The sequence below is a fragment of the Leptopilina heterotoma genome, unplaced genomic scaffold, assembly GCF_015476425.1.
Source record: "Leptopilina heterotoma isolate Lh14 unplaced genomic scaffold, ASM1547642v1 Lhet_51, whole genome shotgun sequence".
NCBI classification, from domain to species: Eukaryota; Metazoa; Arthropoda; class Insecta; order Hymenoptera; family Figitidae; genus Leptopilina; species Leptopilina heterotoma.
The window spans coordinates 3618904-3638950 of record NW_025111110.1 but is presented as its reverse complement, the minus strand read 5'-3'; the positions used below and the strand labels follow the sequence as shown (position 1 = coordinate 3638950).

Sequence of the window (20047 nt, the reverse complement as noted above, 5' to 3'; positions counted from 1 at the left end):
CATCGTTTACTTTTGATTCGTTCGGATGTTTATTTTATTGAATTTTCGGATTTTTATATTTGAGAATTTTGCGGTAATGATATTGATAGAAAAATTAATTTTTGTCAAAGTATTATTTCAACTATTATTTTAGAAACCATTGTTTAGAAAAATATTTTTATTTCGGTGGAAAAAAATTTGACTCAAATATATTAAATTTTTTGACTCTTCATTATTTGTAAAAATATTTTTGGGTAAAATAATTTTTATTTTTATCATATAATATTTTTTAATTCATTCGACAATTAATTAATTAAGACTTACAAATTTTGAGTCATTCGGAGGTTTATTTTATTTCGTTTTAATTTTCATATTTAAGAATTTCGCGCATATTGAGAAACAAATTCATTTTTGTAAAATTATTAAATTATTTTTATTATTTAAATTAAAATTATTTTAGGAAAAAAATGTATTTGATTTAAATAAGCGATTACTTGCTTATTATAAAAGAAATATTTACTTGAATCAAATAATTTTTATTTAAATAAATAATTTGCTTCAAATACTGAATTAATTTTTCTTTAAATCAAATAAATTGCATTTGAACCAATAATAAATAAAAGAATTAAAGAAAAATTATTTGATTCAAGTAAATATTTCTTTTATAATAGACAAGTAATTAATAATAAATAGTGAAATTTAACGATCACTCTGAGTCAAGGAAAATAAAAATAAAAGAAATTCAATTCTTTTTACGTTTCGGCAGCACAGCTGTCCTCTTCAGAACGAAAAAAAAGAAAATTAAAAAATTAAAATTATAAATTAAGATAGGCACATCTTTGTCGCTACGGTTACAATATGAATGAATTACTTGAATTAAATAAATTTTTTTTTAGTTTATTACACAGAATAATAATTATATTTTCGATGGAAAAAAATTTGACCATTGACTAAAATAATAAATTGCTTGTCTGTCGTGAAATTATTTATAGAAATAGGTATTGACTTTTGTGTAAAATAATTTTTATTTCTATGTTAAAGAATATTTTTTAATTGACTCAAAACTATAAATTAATGAAAACAATAAAAAATTAATTTTGTAATAAAATATGAAAATACATTTTTTTTCATTGTATTTGTTGCATATATAAAAATTATTAGTTCGATAAAAAATTACATGATTCAAATCAAAATTACATTGAAATTTATTTTTTTAACAAATTATTTCACTTTTTTGTAATTTTTCGAAGACATTCTGCTATTTTCTAAAAAAGATGGCACACGTGTTATAAAAATAAAGTTATAAAAAAGTTCAAAAATAACTTTTCGACTTAACTTGAATTTTTATTAGCAGAAGCAAAATATTAAAATATTTAAATAATAATTACCTATGTAAATTAATTTATTAATATTTATTATTCATAATAATTAATCACTTGTAAAAAATAATAATTATCAATTTTTTTTTATTATTATTGATTAAGAATACTTAAAAAAATAATTTAGAATATTTTATTTTTATGAAAATACTGAAAATTATTTAACATTTAATGAATAAGTTCATTTTTTATGTAAATAAATTTCATTATTTAATTAAATGAATAAACTTATTTTGTAAATAAATAAATTGAATTATTTATCGTAGGAACAAAATTTACTTATTAAACAAATTAAATTAAATATTTGTTGAACGATTAAGTTTATTTCTAAATAAAAAAATTCAATAAATTATCTTATTTTTTAAATAAATAAGTTCAATTATTTATTGAATGTATAAACTTAATTATTTCCAAAAAATAAATTATATTATTTAATTAAATGAATAAACTTATTTTTCCAATTAAATGTAATTTTAATTATTAATTTTATTTTTAAAATCGCAAATAATTAAAGTTTTTTTTTGTAACAAATTCTTTTATATCTTCGTTTCAATTTAAATATTATTTAATGAATTTTTATTAAACAATCATTACTTTTTTTTAACAATAAAAATGTGTCAGTTCATTGTAACAATTTTATTTGTTATTCTTCTTTTTTGTAATGCTAATTATTTTTTTGTTTGAAAAAACAACATTTTTTTGCTATTATGTAACAATTATTATTATTATTTTCATTATTACTGTTATTATTATTTTGTATTTTCTATTATTTCGGTGGTTATTATTATTTAAATAATAATAGTAATAATAATAATTATTGTTATTATTATTATTTTCTATTGTTATTATTTACCTAATTATAAACTCAGTTCAACAAATAATTATTAATTATAATTATTTTCTGTTATTTGTACATAATTATAAATAATATTTAATAATATAGAAATTGTACATATCACACTTTGAGCGTTGCTCTTTTAAATTAATTAAAGCCATAAATCGGATTTAAGTTTCGCGCCTTTATTATTTTTAGTGGTTTGGTTGGTGTGAGTGACATAAAGTTCATATACATGAAGTGTAACGTATTATAGGTGTAAATGTGTTGGTGTACAATGCAGGTTAATGCAGTTGTCAACATGGCGGAAGCTGGTGTACTTGTTACTATTTCTGGTCCTGCACTTTCTTTGCTTTTGTACGAAAATGCACGAAGTAATGGTGATCAGGTAATTATTATAAAATTTCTTATTCAATTTTATCTTTCTACATAATTAAGTATGCGCATTTTTTGTCAGCTATCTTGGTATTAATGACATATTTTAAAATGTGAACATAACCTCTCTGCGTCTAACCTATAATGACTTTTATGGATTTTGTCAGTGTGACATACACTGAAAAAAAAATGATAAAGTTGATTTTTTGCAGAATAATATCAATAATATTAACGGAGAAAAATGTCAAGAGTAATTTTACAATATTGAATGATGGAAAATGTGACCATTGGTCTAATTTTGAAAAAGTTTTGGACGATATTTGAATTTGCAGAATAACCTTTTTTTACGGCTCTTTAAATGTCTTTTAATTATTAACAATGCTAATAATTTTGTATACGTGGTTTATTTTTGTATTTTAATATCAAAAGTTGGTAGTTTTTGTAAGAATATGTACAAGTTTAATTGAAAGAGAGAGAAGAAGGGAAAAATTGATAAAATAAGGAACAACTGTTAGGTTATGTTCTATTTTTTGCGGTTTTTTTTCGTAATAATGATTTATTATCGATTTTTTTTGTAACGAAGATAAATAATTACAGATAGGATTGCTTCTTGGAAATGTATTGACATTTGTTACGAAAAAAGTGACGGACTGTGAGAGACAAGTAGAGAAAACTGAGCATCACATTAGTGAGTATAAAAATCCATTTTTAATTAATATTGTTAATATTTTATTATTAGATATTTAGAATTAAATTTTACTGATTATAGATATTGAGACAGTTACGGTTTGTTCGAAAGACATTATAAAAGATGGAGTTGGAAGAATTCATCCAGAAAGATTGGATTCCGTCGTAAGAAATATGGAGAAACGTGTAGTCGGCTGGTTTCATTTTCGTAAACACAATTTCCTACAACCAACAATGAAAGATAAAATATTACACAAAGAATTTGCGTCGTTTTTTTCGAATTTAACACGTGCACGCGAAGAACATTTTATAATGTTTCTTTTAAATTCTTCGATAACGACAAATTTAGGTACTCATAAGTTCCGACACGTTTGTCTTCAATATTGTCGTGAGTAAGTTCCCTGAAATTTTAATAACTAATAAATTCTTAATTTAAAGAAATTTAAATTTAGATTTTAACTGTACAATTGGACAGTTAAACTATATTTATGTTTTAACGTTTAACTGTTTAAGTTAAAATCATTTTCTAGTTCATTGAATTTTTTGTTAATTTTTCAGTTCATATCGTCCAGTTGCAATGAGAGTAAATAATTTGGGTGATGATGTTGCGTGTCTCGATGGATCTGATTATAAATCGGTGCCACAAAGAAGACTCAGAGAAACAAATTGTTTTACGAAACTTGTTGATGGACTAAAGTACGTTTATTAATTTAGAATTTAATTTCTTTCTTTTTCAGAGAATTAATTATTCGTTTTCCTTTAGATTAAATCCAAATAACACATCGAGTGTGAAAATGGTGTCAATAATTGAAAAAAGATCGGAAGACTATTTGCATGAAATGATATCAGAAGTTTGTCGATCTGACGAAGAAGTTTCAAAATTACAGGAAGAAATTCATCTATTGCGAGCTAAATTGTTGAAAAAAAATTTGAGAAATTTTATTACACAAATTGAAAAGGCTTCTGAAGTGCAACACAGTATAGAAAGTGAAAAAATATCAACTACAGCTCAAATTCATGGTTCACCACGATCTACACACTCTGATGATTTATTTGATTCTGATTCTCCATCTCATGTGGTATGTGTACTGTTTCTAAATAATTATTTTAATACAACAACAGGCCTTGGATATTATGACTTTTTTCGATTATTTAATAAAAATGCGACATTTCTCGAAGTATTTTAATAAACTGCTTCTTTTTCGAGTTTTCTTCCAAATATTGCAAAAAATGCCACTTTTTTGGTATAAAATACTACTTAATTTGATCTTCAAAATGTGATAAATAAAAAATAACTCTATAGTCAAAAATTTATTTTTAATTTAGACTTTTTAAAATATTTTTATGTAATTCGATGATAACAGAATGGCAGTTGAAATTTTTATAAAATCTTGAATTTTCTTATTTAAATAAATAAATTCTCGAAGAACTTCTTGACAATTACTCAAAATAATTGATTCAGAGAAAATATATAAAATAAATTTTGAAAAATAATTGATTTTTCGTAAATTTATATTAGAAATGTTAAGAAACAATTAAATTGAAAAATTCTGAACAATTCAGTTTAAAAAAAATTAAATTGAAACATTTTTGAAATTTATTTATTTATTTATTTATTAGTTTTATTAATTAATTAATTATTTATTTATTAATTAGTGAAATTAGTTGAATCATAAAATTGTCGAAAAATCGAAATTTTGTAAAATTGAATGGAAAATAATTAAATTTTAATTGTATTTTAAGTGATCTTTGTTTTTCTTGAAGAAAAAAAACATTGTGAAGCAAAAATTTCTGAAAATTTTCAGAATTTTCAGAAATAATTGATTTTGCGAAGAATTGAAATTAAAAATTCTACAAAATAATTGAATATCGAAAAAGTTATATTCGAAAATTTCAAATTTCAGAAAAAAAATAACAAAAATTTCTGAAAGTTTCAAATTGAATTCTTTTGAGATTTGAATTTTAAATAATTTTAATTATTTCTAAAAAAGTTAGTTTTTTTGAAAAATTTTTATTCAAATTTTTTTGAACTTTGTTGAATTTTTGGAATATTTTTACTAAATTGAAAAATTTTTGAAACATCGAAATTTCGTAAAATTAAATTGTAAATAATTAAATTTTAAATTCTACTTTAAATTAACTTTCTTTTTTGTTTTTTACATAATTAAATTCTCTGGAAATTTTCAAAAATAATTGATTTTAAGAAGAAATGAAATTAAAGATTCTACAAAATAATTGAATATTGGAAGAGTTATACTAAACAATTTGAGAAATAATTAAGTTTCAAAAGGTTTTTAAATTTAAGTTTTTAAAGATTTGAATTTTGAATAATTTTGATTAAAAATTCTAAAAAAAACTGGACCATTTAAAAAATTTTGATTTTTTTAAAATTAGTTTTTAAAGCTAGTAATTTTAAATATATATTCAATTGAGAAATTTTTGAATAAATGAATTTTCATAAAATTGAATTGAAAAACAATTGAATTTTAGACGTATTTTAAGTGAAAAATTCTTTTTTTTAAATAAATGAATTTTCAAAAAACTTTCTCTAATTTATTAAAAATAACATAATTTTAATTTTAATAATTTAATAATTTTAATTCAAAATTCTAGAAAATAATTGAATTTTGAAGAAGTCACACTTGCAATTTTTAAAAATATAATTGAATTACTGAAGGTTTCAACTTAAAATTTTTTTTGAAAATTTCAATTGCTGTAGAAGTTTAATTACATTTAAATATTAATTTGAAAAATGTTTAAACTTTTCAATAATTTTAGTTAAAATTCTATAAAGTAATTAAATTTTAGAAGAATTACAGTTTTAATTTTTAGAAGGAATAAAATTTCAGAATGTTTGAAATTGAAATTTTATTAAATTTCAACACTTGTGGAAAAATATATTACTATATATTTAAATATACAAAGTATTTAAATATTAAAAACTTAATTATTATTAATGTAAAAGTATTTACATATTTATTTAACAATTTTATTATAAAATTTAACAAATTTATTAAAATTTTGAATAATTGATTTAAGAAATTCTGAAAAAATTAGGTTTTTAAAAAATTTTTGATTAAAATTTGTTGAAGATAATTGAATTCCTAAAAGTAATTTGTTATGAAATTTTCTAAAAGCTGTAAATTTAGTTCAATTTTATTGAAATGAATTTAATATTTTGTCTTTTAAAAATAATGGAATATTACTCAAATTTAGAATTGAAGCTACTATTGAAATAAGAGAAATATGTATTCAGGGAAAAATTAGAAAAATACAAAATAAAATTTTTGTGACTATTCAGAATAAAATGATCGATCCGAGGCCTATAAAATTGTTGTATATTAATTTTAATTTTTTTTTTTTTAAATTATTAAATTTAACATTAATTTCAGCCATTGTCAAATACGACATTCCAAAATCCACACCTGATGAAAAAAATGAGTTTTGAAAGACCAAGTCAATCGCCAGTTTCAAAGGAGAATCGAAGTTACTCGTACTCGGAATTTAGTTACAGTGATATAGCTCGAAGCGCAAGTAATAGTTCGCCAGATAATACAAAAGGTCGGGGAAGAGGATTAAAAACAGTGAATAAAAGTAGTGTGGACGAAAAATATTCCACGTCAAAGAGACAAACGACGAATTCTCCTAAAAATACAGGTAAAAGAAATGAACGTCATTCTATTGCCGATTTTGGTTCAAACAGTCAGGAAGAGACATTTCCCTTAGTTAATAAAGAACCAACACCTTGACGAATAAGTTATTCAGAAAATTAATAATAAGTTCAAGAATGTTACTATTTGCCATTCCAATTTTGTTTTTTTGTTTTTTATTTTTTTAATGAAACAAAAGATATACTAATTTTGTTTTCATTTTCTTTTTACTGGAAATAATCTCCACTAAAAAAATGCCATTGTAAATAATTCATTATCTTGAAAGTTAATAATGAATAGTTCCTAATAATTAGTTTATCCTTATTTTATCGACGACGATCGATATTTTCAAAAGAGAAAATAATAAAAAAAAAGGTTTAATTATTTTTCAAAGAAAAAAGAAAGAATTCACAAATTTTACTGTGTAGTGTTATCTAAAGATTGTTAATTTGCTATAATAATAGGAACTTTGCCTTGACTCCTAAGTGCAAAAGAAGATTGATTTTATTTTAGCTGCATATAAACGCTATCTAAACATATTCTGAAAGAACTTTGAAAAGAAAAAAATTACGAATAGTTGCTCTCTGTACTTAAGTGTTTATACTTGCAAAAAAAAGCGATACTTAAAAAGCAATCGCCAAGTACTTGCAGGATCAACTTTTACTAAACAAGAAAGAAATTCTACTAGCAATATAAGAGTAAATGATATTTTATTACTTAAAAGAGTCTGATATTCTAAGACTTCACAAATACACCAAAGAAAAGTGTAGGCACGACACATTTTTTCTTTATAGGAAATATTCTCTTTTGTAAGATCAGTTCAAAAAAAAAAAAAAGAAAGAAAGAAACAAGGAAGCATTAAAAAAAACAAATTTTTATGTTACGATATGCTTTTTATAAATACTGTATAAATCGGTGAATAATGAACTGCTCAACACAATTATTATAATACAACGTTTGTCATGTAAAGTCTTTTTCTTCGTCGCAATAATTTGCACTGAAACCAGATCACTATAATTAAAAAAAAAATTTAAATAATATCCACGGGATTATTTGGTAAACCAGTAACTTCCCAAATTGTTGCCGCTAAACGTCTCGAATGTTCCAAAACACAAGACGCAGTTGCCAATCCAAGATGAACACAATAAAGTTCATAAATCCTCATTCTATTTGGCGATACTTTTGGAAAATAAGCACTCGCTATTTTTCTATGAATCAATAGAATTACAATTAATCTAAATTAGTATTTTAATAAAATATAAAAAATGAAGGGGAAAAAATTTTTTTCAACAAACCTGTAATAATCTCCGCAGAGTATTCCAGGAACACCGAAATTCGAAATCATGTGATTAACATATTCTTTATTTTTAAGTGGTGTACCCTTGGAAAAGAAAAAATTATTATTATTATTCCTTTTTTTAAAATTTAAAATTTAAAAATATATTATTACATTATTTCCGTGGAGGAAAAAATAAATATTTTTAATGTTCTATAAAAAGTCACGATACTCACCGAACTGTCTTCAAACCATAAAAAGTAGGCATAATTAAAAGTCGTGTCTTTCCACATTACAGACATATGACCTTCTTGTAAATGAATCCTGCTTTCTTCAATCATTGTCCATATCTGAAATTATTTCTCAAAAATCTTTAATAAACTATATGTTCATTCTTATAAAGTATAAAATAAAAAACAGTCTTTTATTGTCCTATAATTATAATTATTATATAATTACTATTAATATTACTAGAGATGAAACTGTGAATTTTGGGAATGAAAAAAAAACAAACACAATCATTTCGGCTTTTTTCTGTGATAAATAAATAATGTAATAATTGTACAAGTGAAAGAGGAAAATAAATTCTATAAATGGAAAAATATTGTTGGCGATTTGTCTTGAAAATTGATGACCGAATTATTTTAAAACTGCGTGGAAAAATTCTGAAAATAGATAAAATCTTAGATTGAATCTATTTTTATTTTTAATGTTTCTTTCAAATTTTATTTCTAATTAGGAATTTTATTGTTAATTAGCAAATGTCACGCGCGTGGAACGTGATATTCAATTTATCATTATTTTATTATGCAAATTATAAAAATTTTTATTTTCAAATATGAATTTTTTAATAATTACAGATTCAAACATTAAAAAAATTCAATATTATTAACTAATTTAGTAATTAATTATTCTTGTTTATTAATTTCAAAAATTTTAATAAAATTCTTCGCAAGAATAAAATTGTTGAATTCTTGCGAAGAATTTTATTAAAATTTTTTTTTTTTTCATAAAATTTTTTTTCATTTTTTTTTCTATTTTCATAAATAAAAACATTCTTTGTAAGAATTCAATTATTTTTGTTATAATTATAATTAATAAATAAATTATAATTAAATTATTTTGAAACAAAATTTTAATAACATTTCACGAACGAATACAATTATTTTCTAAAATTTTAATAAATCCTTTGAAAAAATGCAATTATTTTTTTAAATAGTGAAATTCTTTGCAAAATTCAATTTTATATTGAAAACAATTCACGAAAGAATTAAATTTTTTTCAGAACTCGTTCTAATAAAAAATTTCAAACAAATTCAATTATTTTCTAAAATTTTAATAAATCCTTCGAAATAATTCAATTATATTTATAAATATATTAAAATTCTTTGCAAAAATTCAATTATTTTCAAAACAATTCACGAAAGAATTAAATTTTTTTCAGAACTCATTCTACATAATAAAAAATTTGAAACAAATTCAATTATTTTCTAAAATTTTAGTAAATTCTTCAAAAAAATTCAATTTTTAATAATATTTATCGAAAAAATTCAATTATTTTCTAAAATTTTAATAAATCCATCGAAATAATTAAATTGTATTTATAAATATTAAAATTCTTTGCAAAAATTCAATTATATTCATAACAATTCACGAAAGAATTCATATTTTTCTAACTTGTTCTAATAAAAAATTTCAATAAAATACAATTATCTATTTATAGATTTATAGATTATCTATTTTTAGATTTTTTACCAAAAAGTGGAGACTATTAAATAAGTAAAGTTTTTTTCAAGAGCACAAAAATAATGAAGCCAAATGCCATAAAAAAGAAGAAAAAATGTTGAATTTTAAGAAATTCATATTTTTGAATTTTTTCGAATTTTTGATAATTTTAGATTTTTTACCAAAAAGTGGAGACTATTAAATAAGTAAAGTATTTTTCAAGAGCACAAAAATAATAAAGCCAAATGCCATAAAAGAGAAGAAAAAATGTTGAATTTTAAGAAATTCGTTTTTTTGAATTTTTGCTAATTTTAGAATTTTTACCAAAAAGTGGAGACTATTGAATAAGTAAAGTATTTTCCAAGAGCCCAAAAATAATGAAGCCAAATGCCATAAAAAAGAAGAAAAAATGTTGAATTTAAAGAAATTCCGTTTTTTAAATTTTTTCGAATTTTTGATAATTTTAGATTTTTTACCAAAGAGTGGAGACTATTGAATAAGTAAAGCATTTTTGAAGAGCCTAAAAATAATGAAGCTAAATGCAATAAAAGATACGAAAAAATGTTGAATTTTAAGAAATTCGGTCTTTCGAAATTTTGATAATTTAAATAGTAATATTTTCCTACCGAAATAGCTAATGGTAACTAATTATTAATTTTCCGGTGAAATCAAATTCCCGGCTATTTTCTGATTTTCCAAATTGGTAGAAACACTTTTAAATGTATTGGTAGAAACTAAAACTCGTCGAAGACGGGTACGACAGCTAGCTCGTCATAAAATATTTCAAAAGAATTGAACTATTTTTTAAAATTTTAATAAATTCTTCGAAAAAATTCAATTATATTTATAAATAGTAAAATTCTTTGCAAAAATTGAATTATTTTTAATACAATTTTATTAAAATCGTAGGAAAGAATTCAATTTTTTAAAAATTTTTAATGTTTTTTGAAAAATTCTTCTTAAGAATTATTTTTATACTTAAATAGTAACATTTTTTGCAAAAATTTAATTATTTTCAAACAAAATTGTAATAACATTTTACGAACAAATACAATTTATTATTTTCTACAATTTTAATAATTCCTTGGAAAACAATTCAATTTTATTTTCTAAATAGTGAAATTCTTTTGCAAAAATTCAATTACATTCAAAACAATTTCACGAAAGAATTCAATTTTTTTCATAATTCGTTATAAAAAATTTCAGAAGAATTCAATTATTTTCTTAAATTTTTAATTTTCATTATTAACAAACACGAATATTTTAAAAACTTGAAAGAAATTGTTCATAAAATTTAATTATTTAAAAAAATTTGAATTAAAATTCTTAAAGAAACTCCATTATTTAAAAATAAATTATAACAAAATTCTTCATGAGAATTCAATTATTTTACTAAATAATAAAATCCTTCGAAGAAATTTTATTATTATCAAATTTTTTGATAAAATTCTTTGCAAACAATTCGATGGTATTCATGAAGAATACTTTGAAATAAAAAATTTTTCTTTCTTATTTAATTATTATTTAAAAAAAAAAATAGAAAATTTTGAATTTTAAATAAATTTTTTCTTCACCTTTGTAGTTGTGAGTTGTAGAGTTTCTGAATTTGTAAAATCAACAGTCGGAGCTGTTAGTCGGTGATTAGTTCGATCGATGTAAATAAAATGGACCAGTCCGGGAAATTCTTCCAAATATTTGTTGATGGTTAGGGAAGTTCTCGTATATAATTGAAACATTAAGGACAGATATTCAACAAGCGGTACAATTAATTACACAAGCAGGCATATTTTTTGGAAATCACCTAAATTGTTGTATATACAAAATAAATATGTACAAAAAATTTCTTGAATCTCATGGTAACATTAAATGATTTTACGTTGGTGAAGTTTACAACATTTATCATCAAAGTTTGTAAAAAAAATGTTTAAACTCAAAATTATATTTTCGTTTACAAATTTTTCTTTTTTAACTTCATGATTAAGAAACTGTAAAAATCTTTTTTGTCTCAATTTGATATCTGCAGAAAAACTGAATTTTCATATGGGAAAAATTTGAATAGAAAATTATTTTTTCTCCCAAATCGTTCATTATAAATGTTGTGTAAACTTGACAAATGTATTCGATTTTTGAAAATAATGTTACTCATAACGATTCAGAAATAACACAAAATTGAGAATTTAAATAAAAGAAAAACTCATAAATGAAAAATGAATCTTTTATTTAAAAACTCAAACAAAAAACAATGCTAGCAAAAAAAAACATTATGTACGGTACATTATAAACATATTTTGAAAAGGATATGATCCGAGACTAAAATTCTTGAGTGCCTTAACTTTGAGAAAATCACTGAAATCATTGAGTTTTTGACTGACGAGTCGACTGACGGTTGTTATCACGTCAAAACCCTGTCGCAATAAATTCCTATCGAAACATGTCAATCGAAAGAGTTCCTTCATTGTCTCAATGAAACCTGACATATTTGACTCGATCTGAATAATGAAATCTGGATCTCTTGATTTAAAAAGATCTATATACTTTTTGCGGACAAATTCCCATTTCACTTGTAAACGTCTTTGACACATGTCTATGTCGTTGTTTATGTATGCTCGATGCTTCTTGATCCCGTCTATTGTCTTTTTAATGGATGTCTCTAAATTTTCCACAGCCGATCTCAGATCATCCATATCCCTTTGTAATTGTAACTTATTAATGATATTTAAATGATAAAAACTATTATACAATCCACAGGAAATTCCCGAATTCATTACCTCAACAATTGTCACTAAATTAATACCTTCCGATAATTTTGAAATATGAATTGCATTCGCTGTGAAATTTTCATCTGATCCAAGTAAAACTAATTGACTGTACAAACCGTCTTCGGCGAAGGTATAAAGTCCTTCACTTATCGATGAATATCTTGATTCTCCTGTGAATATTTTTAGAAAATTAGTGATTTTTTCGAAATATTATTTTATTTACAGAGTTGCCATAGGTCAAGGAAAAGACAGGGAAAGTAGAAATGCTTAAAGTCAGGGATTTTTATTAAAAGTAGTGAAAAAAATTATATTTTTCAAATTCATAAGAAAATTCCGAATGTTGGTGTCTTTTTTGTTTGCCTCATAAATTATGAAATTACCACGAATTCTAATGAAAAACCTTCAAATTTTTCTATTTCTGATAATAATTTATTTTTTAATAACTTAAATCCTTGAAGAACTATATCATCATAAAATTATTACTCATCAATTATTTAATGAATATTTTATTATTTTTACTTAAATATTTCAAAATTAATTGAACTTTAAAAAAGATGCGTTTATAATTTTCACTCGAATTTTCATAAATAGATGAACTTCTAAAGGTTTCAATTTGAAATTTTAGAAAATTTCAATTTTTAATTAGTTTAATTCAAAAATTTTAAAGAACTTACAAGATTTTTGAAAAATTTTAATATTTCAAATTCTTTTGAAATTAGTTAAATTTTCCAATATTTATTTAATTAATTTTAGAAGAAGAAGAAAAAGAATTTTAGTTAAAGACACAAAAAAAAAAATGAATTTACGAGCAGTTACTAAAGTTTACAGAAATTCAATTATTTTCAAAAGTAATAAAATTCTTCGCATAAATTCAATTATGTTCAAAAATTCTTTAAAATTCTCGATAAAATTTCAATTTTCTTTATAAATAATAAAGTTTTTCTCCAAAATTCAATTATATTCAAAAATTTTAATGAAATTCTTAGCAACATTTTGAATAATAATTAAATATTAAAACCGTTATTGTATGAATTTTCATTAATAATTTAATTTTGAAAAGGTTTTAAGAATTTTAATTTCAAAATTTTTCCTTAATTTAATGATTTTGAATGCCTACTAATTTAATAAAATTTTCCAAAAGAATTCAATTATTTAAAAAAAAAAAAATTAATAAAATTCTACGCAAACATTAAATTATTTTCATAAAATAAAACTCATCGCAGGATTTTAATTATTTATTATACAATTTTAATCGAATTTCTTCTTCTTCTTCTTCGAATATTTAAAAAATTTTTGATAAAATTTATTGCCTGAATTCAATTTTAAGAAACAATCAATTATGGAATAAATTATTTATTTTTCAATTTAAATAATTAAATTTTCTAATAAAAATTTATTTAAGAATGTATTTTAGTTAAAATTTTAGATAATAATTAAATATTAAAACTGTTATTATAAGGATTTTTATTAATAATTTAATTTTAAAAAGGTTTCAGGAATTTCAATAAAATTCTTTGCAAAATTCAATTATTTTCATAAATAAAAATATTCGTCACAAGAATTCAATTATTTTCAAAATTAATAAAATACTTTGCAGAAATTCTATTATTTTTTAAAATTTTTAATAATTATTTTCAAAATTTCAATTATTTTTAAAGATAATAAAATTCTTCAAAATTTAATTATTTTCAAAATTTTTTAAAAAATTCTTGGCAAAATTTCAATTATTTTCAAAAATTTTCCTCAATTTAATGATTTTTGATAACTTTCTATAAAATTCTACGCAAATATTTAATTATTTTCATAAATAATAAAAATTTTATAAGAATTCAATTATTTACAAATTTCTAATAAATTTCTTCGCAATAATTCAATTGTTTTCATACATAATAAAACTTGTGGCAGAATTTCAAATTATTTCACTTAATTTAAATACAATTTTATTCAAATTCAATTATTTAAAAATTTGTTGATAAACATTTTTATGAGAATTTAATTATAAGAAACATTCAATTACTCAATCAATTATTTATTTTTGTATATTTGAATAATATTTAATTCTCGTAGAATTTTCTAATAAAAATTGATTTAAAATTGCATTTCATTAAATATTTTAGATAAATAATTGAATAAAAAAGCATTATGCCCTGAATTTTTAGAAATAATTGAATTTTGAAAAGGTTTCTTTGAAAATTTGAATTTTTCATACTTTTAACTAACAATTCTGTAGAATTAATTTTTTTTCAAAAAAGTTTAATCGAATTTTTTTTAATTTAGTTTTTATTTCCTGATATAATTAATTGAAGAATTTTCAAGTAAATAAAATTTCGTAAAATGAAAGTGTAAATAAATGAATTTGAAAATTTTCAAAGAACTTTTTCAATAATGATTAAAAATAATTGATTTCTAGAAGAATTTTAGTTATAAATTGTAGAAAATAATAATTGAATTGAAATGATAAAAATTATTTTAATGAAGTTACAGTAACAATTTTCTTGTATTATAAAATAATGATTTCATTACTCAGTCACCTTTAATTATTATAAAATATGAAGAAATTGATCTAAATCTTCATGTTTTCTAATAATATTTCTATAATTGTAATTCAATTTCAAAAGGTTTGAATTAAAATTTTTTGAGAATCTTAAGTCCTATGGAAAAATAATAATGATTAAATATTTATTTAAAAAAGAAGTTATGGTTGTTTTCGAATAATTTTACAATTTAAGAAATTCGTAAATAAATATAATAGATAATTTTTTTATAGTAATTTTTAAAGTGAATCAGAATATTCTTTATGGTCAGGGAAAAACAAAATTAAATTTTCATGACAACCATGATTTAAATTGTTTAAAAAAACAGTTTGAAACAAAAGACGTTTTTATAGCTTTAAAAAAATTCTTTTGGTTTATTATATGGTGAAATATTTTCATACCGAATAGATTTTGAATATCTTCGGATGTGGGATTCGATAGGAGTGACGATGAACTTGATGTGAGATCCTCATTTTTTGGAATTGAGCTATTTGGTCGTAATAAAATGTCCCTCTCTTGTGTTTCCTTATTTTCTGCCGGCGATTCACTTTTATTTGCCACATAACACATTAGAATCATCATTAAAATATCGCAGGGATTTAAGTCTTGAGCATTTTTACTTGAGAATAATGATACAAATTTTTGTTCCACCAATATTAAAAGATGAACGTTAGAAAATTCTAATTGCGCTTTAAGTTTATCCGCCGCGTCAGTTAATACTTTAAGAGTCGATGATGCTAAATCAATATTCACTGATAATTGTTCCACAGCCTCAGTTAAAAAACTCTGTTCAATTTCTCGTAAATGCATCCAAGCGTCCAAAAGTGATGATACGAGATTTGCCTTTTGTATACTCGATTTTAGTCTGAAATTAAGAACGAAAATGAAAATTTTAAATACTAATTAGAGTAGAAATGGCAGGGCTCGAACAAGGTTTATTCAAATTTTTTAGTAGTAGCACCCTCACCCGAACGCCATCAAACAATCAAAATTTTGGAAAAAGTCATTAAAAATTTATTTCTTCTAAATTTAAGAATTCTAATCATCCAAAAATCACCTGAGGTCTAGTAGGGACTAAGCTCTACTCAATTCTGAAGAATAGTGAATTTTATTTTAATTTTTAAGTAGTAGCACCCTCACCCGAACGCCATCAGACAATCAAAATTTGGAAAATACGAAAATAAAAATTTATTTCTTCTAAATTTAAGTATTCTAATCATCCAAAAATCACCTGAGGTCTAGTAGGGACTAAGCTCTACTCACTCCTGAAGAATACAGAATTTTATTTTAATTTTTAAATAGTAGCACCCTCACCCGAACGCCATCAGACAATTAAAATTTTGGAAAAAGCCATTAAAAATTTATTTCTTCTAAATTTAAGTATTCTAATCATCCAAAAATCACCTGAGTTCTAGTAGGGACTGATATCTAAACAATTCTGAAGAATACAGAATTTTATTTTAATTTTTAAGTAGTAGCACCCTCACCCGAACGCCATCAGACAATCAAAATTTGGAAAATACGAAAATAAAAATTTATTTCTTCTAAATTTAAGTATTTTAATCATCCAAAAATCACCTGAGTTCTAGTAGGGACTGATATCTAAACAATTCTGAAGAATACAGAATTTTATTTTAATTTTTAAGTAGTAGCACCCTCACCCGAACGCCATCAGACAATTAAAATTTTGGAAAAAGCCATTAAAAATTTATTTCTTCTAAATTTAAGTATTCTAATCATCCAAAAATCACCTGAGTTCTAGTAGGGACTGAGCTCTACTCACTCCTGAAGAATACAGAATTTTATTTTAATTTTTAAGTAGCAGCAGGTCCACCCGAACGCCATCAGACAATCAAAATTTTGGAAAATAGTCATTAAAAATTTATTTCTTCTAAATTTAAGAATTCTCTTTCTCTTTTTTGAGTCGGACTGGTTATATTTTTGTCAGTAATTGGTCTATAAGTGGTCCATAATTTTTTTTCTTCCATATTTTTAAATACTTTCACTGGTTCGAGCCCGGAGGTGGGGTAAAAAAGTCATTTGTGTTTTGTACTGAAACTATTGAACTATATATTTTAATTTTGATTATAATGGAAGTATTTATGACTTACGAAGAAACATCAGGTCCGCAAATGAGTCTTATGATAGATATACAAATTCCCAATGTCCTCTTCATTAGATCTATTTCTTTGGTAGAAATATAAATAAATGTGTTCCCCATAAATTCATCAAAAACCATATTTGTCCCGTCTTCGCATTTCATTGACGTGTAAGAATTTCCAAATTGTGATGCCATTATATGTTGCGATGTCACAATCGGAGAAAATAATTGCATGACAATGTTTGCACTTGGTGAATCCTCCGATTCCTCTTCATCCTGATAGAAGTTCAAATTTTAATTTATTAAATATAATCATTATTATTCTTTAATAGTAAAATCATTATAATAATTAATTATTACTTAATTAAATAAAAATAATAATAATTATGATAATTATTATTTTGCTATTTTAATTATTGTCAAAAATGCTATTATTATAAATATAGGTAATAATTAATATTTATTATCGGAATTATTAATTATCGGAACAATTATTATCATAAACAATTTAATTAGATATTTACGTATAATAATTAATTATAATATGTATAATTAATTAATTAGAGTACTATATTGGAATAAAAGAATGAAAATATTGAGGTAAAAATAAGTAATTAAATTAGTTTTGCTAAACATAATTAAAAAAGTCCGAATGACACGCATGAAAATTTACAAAAAAAAGAGAAAAAATAAAAATGTACATTGTACTTGATTATGCAAAGCAATGATAAAAATTGTTAAGAATGACTAATATTAATTTTTCCTTGATGAAATACGTTCTTAACATTTATCGCTCTAAATAATTTCAGTTTGGCAAACATTTTTTTGACGTATTTTGAATATTTTTGCAATCGATGATAAAAGTTTAAAATTAAAACATATTTGTCAGATTTGTTAGATTAATTTTTAATTTTAAGATATTGCAGTTTGATTATTGTATTTATATATTTTTATTTTTGCAAACTACATTTTGTGTCAAGATTTTTACTATACCTAATTAACATACGATACTATGTATCAGTATTTTTTATTTTTTTTACTTATTTCTATTTATATAACTTTATTTTTTCACTTTTTTTTAACATTATTTTTACTACTTTATTTTTATTAATAAAACATGAATAAAAAAATAAATAGAAAAAATAATGAAAAATAAATAACAAATGTTTTGATTAAATTAACTTTATCTAAAGTAAAATAATTATTAGGCCTTTTCATTGTAAACTTAATTACAAAAAGCGGATTCAACAAACAATTATTAATTATTAATATTAAGATTAATTATCAGTATTAATTATTAGGGCTTTTTATTATAATCTTAATTACAAAAAGCGATTTTAACGAACAACTTTTTTTTATTATTATTAGTATTAATAATTAATAATAATAAACAAAATCGTTGTTGCATATTTTTAGTTTCTTCTGGAAGAAGAAAATTAAAATGAATTTTCTTCTAAAATGTAAATAAAATAAAATTAAAAAATTAAAATTAAAATGTTATCCAATAAATCATTTGACTTTTCTATATAGGTATAATTAAATTTTATTAACCTACAATATTAATTAAAAAATAAAAATTAACACTTACTTCACTTTCACTGAGAAGACCTTGACTTTTAGCCAATTTTTTAATGTGCCTGACAAATTTTTTATTACACTTTGAAAAAAGCACATCGTTAAGATGATCAAATACCAAAATTCCTCTCATTGTTGTTTTATTTACATTCGCCGATGAAGAATAATTATTATTGTTATATTTTTTTTCTTGACTATGGTATGACGTGTATTTGTATATTTAATAATTGTATTTTTCTTTTAAAATTTACTTTCTTTCATTATTAATAATCTCCTGCTTAGAAATAATTTTAAAAGAAATGAATAAATATTAATGTCACTCATGATATCAAAATATAGATATATACATATATATATTCACAATATTCACATTTGCGCTTCTTGTTTAATGAAAAACGAAGCTGTACTAGTGGTATAATGCCAGACAGGTAAAGTTGGGTGGAGTTTATCGAACATTTTATCGGGGATTTTTGATTACACTCTTACCAGACAGATGACACTACTTGTTCACTGATTCACTGATTTATTGTTTAATAATTTTTGTTGAAAAAAAAAATTTACGGAAAAAACATTTTTTTGTTTAAAATTATTTATTTATTTTATGCAAACAAAAATTTTTCAAAAAAAACGCATTTTTTTAATTTTTAATTGTTTATAGCAACAATTATTTTAAACAAATAAATTAATTATTTAAGTTATTGTAATTATAAAAAAAATAAAAAAATGGTCAAACAAAAATTTATTTTTAAAAATTTTAAATTGTTTAGAGCAACAATTATTTTAAACAAATACATTAATAATTTTTTATTTATTTTTATTATTTTAAATAATGTTAATTAATATTGTACTAGCAATTTTAAAAAAAATAGAATTTAAAAATTTGTAATTCAATTTTCTTGTGAAAACATTAAAAGAATCAAATTTTGTAAAAATTACAAATAATTGCAAAAAATAAATTATTTTCCAGAGTGATAAAATTCTTCTCATAAAATTCAATTATCTTTCAAATTTAAAAAAAATTCTCGTCAAAATTCTAATTATTTTTATAAATAACAAAATTCTTCCCCAAAGTTCAATTATTTTCAAATCAATAATTTTAAATTCCTAAAAATAGTTCGTAAACATTTAATCATTTTCATAAATAATAAAAATTTATCAGGAATTCAATTATT

At 21.8% G+C, this 20047-nt stretch overlaps 2 protein-coding genes across 3 annotated transcripts; one reads left to right on the top strand and one right to left on the bottom strand.

Moving 5' to 3' along the window:
• The first annotated feature begins 2430 nt into the window (after positions 1 to 2430).
• Positions 2431 to 7113, top strand: LOC122507763 (BRISC complex subunit FAM175B-like). The gene is made up of 6 exons (XM_043620648.1): positions 2431 to 2581; positions 3166 to 3256; positions 3338 to 3647; positions 3814 to 3951; positions 4019 to 4334; positions 6648 to 7113. The coding sequence occupies exons 1-6, from the start codon at positions 2456 to 2458 to the stop codon at positions 7002 to 7004; spliced, it is 1338 nt and encodes a 445-aa protein (XP_043476583.1). The 5' UTR covers positions 2431 to 2455; the 3' UTR covers positions 7005 to 7113.
• A 761-nt stretch (positions 7114 to 7874) lies between these two features.
• LOC122507761 (Hermansky-Pudlak syndrome 1 protein homolog) lies at positions 7875 to 19275 on the bottom strand. Of its 2 annotated transcripts, none has more exons than XM_043620642.1 (8): positions 18889 to 19275; positions 17311 to 17576; positions 15601 to 16064; positions 12208 to 12835; positions 11481 to 11625; positions 8418 to 8531; positions 8201 to 8286; positions 7875 to 8113 (listed from the first exon to the last, which is right to left on the bottom strand). In XM_043620642.1, exons 1-8 carry the CDS (start codon positions 19006 to 19008, stop codon positions 7936 to 7938), a joined length of 2001 nt encoding a protein of 666 aa, XP_043476577.1. In that variant the 5' UTR covers positions 19009 to 19275; the 3' UTR covers positions 7875 to 7935. The 2 variants fall into 2 exon arrangements, with proteins under 2 accessions (XP_043476577.1, XP_043476578.1); XM_043620643.1 differs by having other exon boundaries at positions 11481 to 11601.
• Positions 19276 to 20047: the final 772 nt, after the last annotated feature.